This window comes from Panthera tigris, chromosome E2, assembly GCF_018350195.1.
Source record: "Panthera tigris isolate Pti1 chromosome E2, P.tigris_Pti1_mat1.1, whole genome shotgun sequence".
Taxonomy (NCBI): domain Eukaryota; kingdom Metazoa; phylum Chordata; class Mammalia; order Carnivora; family Felidae; genus Panthera; species Panthera tigris.
Genome location: NC_056674.1, coordinates 5,446,277 through 5,452,411, shown reverse-complemented (window position 1 = coordinate 5,452,411; position 6,135 = coordinate 5,446,277). Strand labels below are relative to the sequence as shown.

Sequence of the window (6,135 nt, the reverse complement as noted above, 5' to 3'; positions counted from 1 at the left end):
GGAAAGGAAGACAGAAGACAACTACAATCAAAGTGAAGAGTTGAAAGCAGGCACAGTATAACTGATACCATAGAGATAAAAATATTACAAGAGGTGACAATAGAGAATTACAAGCCAAGATAGATATTGAAAAATGAGAATAAATTTCAGAAATATAGAACCTATCTGGACTCCCTTGTGAGGAAATATTTTTAAAAATCTCCGTTGATCTACATCTACTAGGTAGATGATAAAAAACTAATTAAAATCAAAAACAAAAACAAAAAACCTCCCAAAAAGTAAAAGTATTTATCCAGATGAATGAACTGGATAATCCATACAAATATTGAATGAGAAAATTGTTCAAATCTCCTCAAATATTTCCAAGGAGTAAGAGAAGGGATATTAAGAACACAGTCTCTGTGACACCAACATTAATAAGTTATCAAAACATAGGAAGACATTGTAAGTAAAGATGAAGGAAATAATTAAAAAGTAGTATTTTAAACCATAAGCAAGTGGGAATTCTTCCTGAAATTCGAGGGTGTTTCAGCACATGGATAACCATCTGTTTAAAACTGCACATTAAACAATGAAGATAAAAAAAAAAAGAATGAAGATCAAAATGACATGATGATATTAAGTGATGCAAAACAGGAAGTGAGCTTATTGGACATAATTTTATGGTTAGAAATACTCAATAAAGCAGGAATGGAAGGAAACAACCACGACCTAATAAAGGCCATTTATGTATGGAAAGCTGAAATCTCACATATTCCATAATAAAAGACTAAAAGCTTCTCCCATACGAACAGAAACAAGGTAATGAAGCGACGTCATCACTTCAATTCCACACAGCAATGGATAGTCTCTTCAGAACAAGTGGACAAGAAAAAAAATAGATTAAAGGGATCGTAAGTGGAAAAGATAAAACAAAATGATCTCTGTTCACAGATGACGTGACCTATAGAAATCCTGATGTGAAATGAATTTAAAACATGCTGGGTGGAGGGATGATTTAGAATCTCCACTCCCACCAGTCAATATCCTTACAACAGAAAGGTGAGCCCTTCCTTAACCAGTGGAAACAGATGTGATATGGGTTTGGAGGGGCCAAGGAGTATTCTTGAGATGTTTGGGTGCAAAAAGCAGTTTTTAATAAAGCATGTAGTCTCCTGGGCAGGAAGATCTACACAGTCATTTTGAGAGGACATTGATTATATACTTTTAATTTGGGGAGAAAGACGTAATTTCTAAAGGAATTTTCATGTGTTAAAGAAAACCAATAGGATCTTGCAAGTCTGGCTATTGTCAAGGTAAAGGGACTCTTTACCTCTAAAAAAGCATTAAATTAAGGCATTCCTAGGATTCCTAGGAATTCCTAGAGGAATGTCATTCTCTGCAAGTCTCAAGAATGTATCAGTTGTGCTTCAAGTTGAAGGAAAGTTAACTAGAGAAAGCATGAGTGGGGAGGAGCAGAGGGAGGAGAGAGGAAAAATACCAAGCAAGGTCCACAATGTAAGCCCAGGAGCCCAACGGGGCTGAAACTCATGAACCACAAGGTCATGACCTGAACCAAAGTTGGCAATTAGCCAGTTGAGACACCCAGGTGCCCTGATTTTGACTTAGTTCAGACTCCATGTGATTCCATACAGTATTTTTTTTTTTCTGTGCAATTCTTACTTAATTCAACAAAATATCCTCCAGTTTCTATGAGCTACACCCAGGCTTCTCTATGATGGACCACTTTGGCAGGAAGATTAGAGTTAATAAGCAATCAAAATTAAGCGATTTCATGAAAAATGTTTACTTTTCCCCACTCTCTAAAAATAATATACATAGAAAAGCTGCCTAGGATGAGAGCAATCACCATACATGACCACATTAGGATAGAAGCTAGGTATGGTCGACAGGGAGGAACCCACTAAGGACTATGTGAACAAAGGTTTCTGTCCTATTGTCTCAGAGTGGCCCACAAAATAATTGCTTACCAAATATGTACTTTTTCATCTTCCTGTGAATTACATTCTTTCCCTTGGAGGCCCCAGACTTCTGATTCTTCCCTCCTCTTCCTTCCTTCTTCCCCTTCTCCTTGTTTCCTCTTCAAAGACATATATACCTTACTTTTCCTTCCTTTGCAATTTTCCTGTGTTTGTGGTCTCCACACATATACTATTAAATTTGATTTTCTGTTTACCTCATGCCAACTTGATTCTTGGTGAACAATGAGAACTTTCTCTGAGGTTCCAATTCATGCTTTTGTATATTCTTCCAAACCATATTTAGCTCTTTCATGCAATCCATGTTATGAAAGAAAAATAAACAGAAAGGCAGGACACAGGATCTATATTCTGGAGGAAATATGGGACACCTATTTTCAAGTCCTAAAGTATGATGATTAACTCACATACATGTTCCTGAGGTACCCACCACAACACCATGCGACCTGTGTGTGAACAGAGTATAAACTCAGTAAACACAGCCTTAACTTATGTTACTTTCCAAATACAGACTTCCTCAGACTAGAACTGTTCCAAATACTGTAATGGGTACATACATCTAACTCACTGATCTCTGTTCTCTAGCTTATGGCTTGACTAATAGTAGCTTCCTTGAGATTTCAACAGACCACCGATGCTGGGGAAAGAAGGAACCCAATGTTACTAAAAGATCAAGTTTAACCGTGGTAGACAGTGGCCTTTTCTAATGCCTGCAAGTCCTGAGATCATATCGAGAATCATTCAGGACTGTAGCACTGCTTCCCCTACCTATCAATGCTCAGTAGTTCTGTGACTCCCCCGTAAAATTCCCTGCTTGCTATGAGACTTTGTAGATGGTCTACAACCCCTGCTTCAGAGAACTAAAACAGTTCCAATAATACGGCTTTCTAATAAATCTCATCAGGTCACTGTCTTGAACCTATTCCCGTGTATAGGCCCTTTGAGCATCCTCTCCAGTATCTACTGTAACATGTGACATTTTAAAGCTATGCCTGTGATGATTATTACATCATCCAATAGGCCCGCCTCCGTAACTGTCACTGATCAAGGCCTGGGCAGTCACGGTAATCATTGTCATTCTTCTCAGTAACACACAGGAATTCAATTAAGTCATGAAGATTAAATAGCACTTCCCGAATCCTCAGAAACTCACCACATTTGCCAATTCCTTATTTCCATGACATTTATTCATCAGATGATGCCACCAAGAGCTGCCTGTGACTTCGGAGTTTCAAAAGGGAGTCACTTTGGGTTCCCACTGTACACTGGAAAGAGATCTTTACATTTTCTTACTTTCCCTTTCCTACAACACTTAATAATATGAGATAAGTTAACACTGGTATTGGGATAACACTTCACTCTGTACACATCATTAAAGACAATTATGTTTTATTAATGAAAATGTATTAAGTTCACACATAGACTAAGTTATGCATTTCAAATCCATCACTTTATTACCATTGTTCAAAGTCTAGAATACAAGCCTTCAGAAAGTACTTGTTGATAAAATGATTGGGAATAGACACTTCCATAATTTTCCGGCCTGAGGTAATTCTTTAAAAATGTGTATGTGTAACTGTATGCATTGTGGGAAAGAGTTGGTTATGCTCTTTCTAATATCTCTGAAGATTTCATCATTTCAACCACACCAACTGACATTCTCTAACTATTGCTGTGATGAAGATATACCAGTGCTTCACTGCACTGCCACCTCTTGTTTCCTTAAAGACCAGCTGGGAAATTACTTTCTCTATAATATTCAAGGAGATTTTTAGTTTGGGGCGCCTGGGTGCCTCAGTCAGTTGGGCGACTGACTACAGCTCAGGTCATGATCTCGCGGTAAGTTCGAGCGCCGCGTCAGGCTCTGTGCTGAGAGCTCAGAGCCTGAAACCTACTTCCGATTCTGTGTCTCCCTCTCTCTCTGCCCCTTCCCTGCTTGCTCTCCGTCTCTGTCTTTTTCAAAAAAAAAAATAAAAAATTTCCTTAAAGATTTTTAGTTTTAATATGGGGAAAAGAATGATGTTCTCAACACCTGTGTCATGAGAACTGACATCAATGTCTTCACCAAAAACAGCATCTCCATGGAGATTTTCTTTATATATTGTGTATTGTGTTGTCCTTCAACTTCCATGGGAAATGACACACGAGTCACACCAAATGAAGAAGGGCATGTTGTATCTTTGATGCATCAACATCAACCACATAATTTTCTGAAACCACTCACAAAAAATGAATTTTGAAAGTAATTTGAGAGTAGAAATATATTAGTATTTGCTAGTCACAAGTGTCGGATAGGGTTGAGGTGGGAAAAAACAGAGCACACTCTGAAATTAATGATGCTATGCAAAAATTGATCCATTTAATCTTTTGAAGCATAACAGCCTATACATTAAGCTTAACTTTGTATTATTCCTTATTATCAGTATTTTGATGTATATCTAAATAGAGAGACTGATGTAGTACTTTCTCCTGTGAATTCTGTGGCATTTATTGACATTTGATGTTCAATTAAATCTTTTTCTAAATATTTATATCTTCCAAGTTACCTTCTTTTATGCCCTGTCTCGTGTTGGCTAAAGTGTTCATTTACTATGAAGGCCTTTTCTCATTCATTATTTCTGTAGGATTTAAATCTCATGTGCACTCTGGGATACTGATTAAGGATCAAATTCCACTCAAAATCATTGCAACTTTTTCTACATGTTAGTTTCTCTCCTGAAAGATAGCTATGATGTTGAGTAAGTTGTGAGTTCCAGCTTTGGTTGGACACATTCTGTACCTCTGTAATGTTTCTCTTCAGTATAAAGTCTGTGATGGTGAGTAGGGTTGAGCAGTTGTAAAAGTTTTACCACATTCCTCACATTTTAAGTTTTTTCTCCGGTATGAATTCTGTGATGTAGAATGAAGATTCACCTCTGATTTATAAGCTTACCAAATTCTGTGTATTTGCAAAATCTTCCCCCACTATACCTTCTCTGATCAGGAGTCAGGGTTTAGCATTGTTTAAAAGCCTGACCACATTCTTTAGTATTCAGTGGTTGTTCTCCAGTATAAACTTTCCAATGTGAAGTAAGGGGTGAGCAGTCCACAAAACATTTCCCAAATTTCTTAAATTTGGAAGATGTATTCCAGTATGAATTCTGTGATAATGAGTAAAGGTTGAAGAGTGATTAAAGACCTTATTACATTCATTACATTGTTAATGTTTCTGTCAAGTATGAATTCTGTGATGTTTAGTAAGCTTTGAGTGATGGGTAAAGGCCTTGCCACATTCTTTACATTGGTGAGGTTTCTCGCCAGTATGGATTCTGTAATGGCGATTAAGGTTTGAGGTCCAGGAAAAGGCCTTGCCACATTCTTTACATTGGTAAGGTTTCTCTCCAGTGTGGATTCTGTGATGTTTAAGTTCGGAGGGCCATTTAAAGGCCCTGCCACATTCTTTACATTGGTAACATTTCTCTCCAGTATGGATTCTGAGATGTTGAGTAAGGCGTGAGTGGTTCTTAAAGTTCTTGCCACATTCTTTACATTGGTGAGGTTTCTTTCCAGTATGAATTCTGTGATGTTTAGTAAGCTTTGAGTGATGGGCAAAGGCCTTGCCACATTCTTTACATTGGTAAGGTTTCTCTCCTGTGTGGATTCTATGATGTTGATTAAGGGCTGAGGGCCGGGTAAAGGCTTTGCCACATTCTTTACATTGGTAAGGTTTCTCTCCAGTATGGATTCTGTGATGTTGTTTAAGGTCTGAGGGCCATTTAAAGGCCCTGCCACATTCTTTACATTGGTAAGATTTCTCTCTAGTACGAATTCTGTGATGTCGAGGAAGGCCTGAAGGCCAGTTAAAGGATTTCCCACATTGTTGATATTTCAAAGATTTCTCTCCAGTGTGAATTCTGCGATGTTCAGTAAGGGGTGAGTGTTGGGTAAGGGCCATCCCACATATTTTATGTATGTAAGGATTTTCTCCTGTATGAATGTTCCCATGTCCGTTGAATGATGAGTGATACTTCAAAGTTTTACCACATTCTTTACATTTGTAAGGTCTCTCTCCATTATGCGTTTGCTGATGTTGAATTAGTGTTGAGTGGCAGTTGAAGGCTTTGCCACATTCCTTACAGATGTAACCTTTCTGTCCAGCATGGATTGTTGTATTCAT

The 6,135-nt window shown here is 37.8% G+C and overlaps 1 protein-coding gene across 1 annotated transcript; it reads right to left on the bottom strand.

Annotated features, from left to right (window-relative positions):
• Positions 1 to 5,190: 5,190 nt before the first annotated feature.
• LOC107180533 (zinc finger protein 345-like) lies at positions 5,191 to 6,135 on the bottom strand. The gene has a single exon (XM_015541924.2). It carries the CDS (start codon positions 6,133 to 6,135, stop codon positions 5,191 to 5,193), a length of 945 nt encoding a protein of 314 aa, XP_015397410.2.

Excerpts from the sequence above, each read along its gene's own strand:
- LOC107180533 (XM_015541924.2), bottom strand. The coding sequence starts at position 6,135 with ATGAATACAACAATCCATGCTGGACAGAAAGGTTACATCTGTAAGGAA.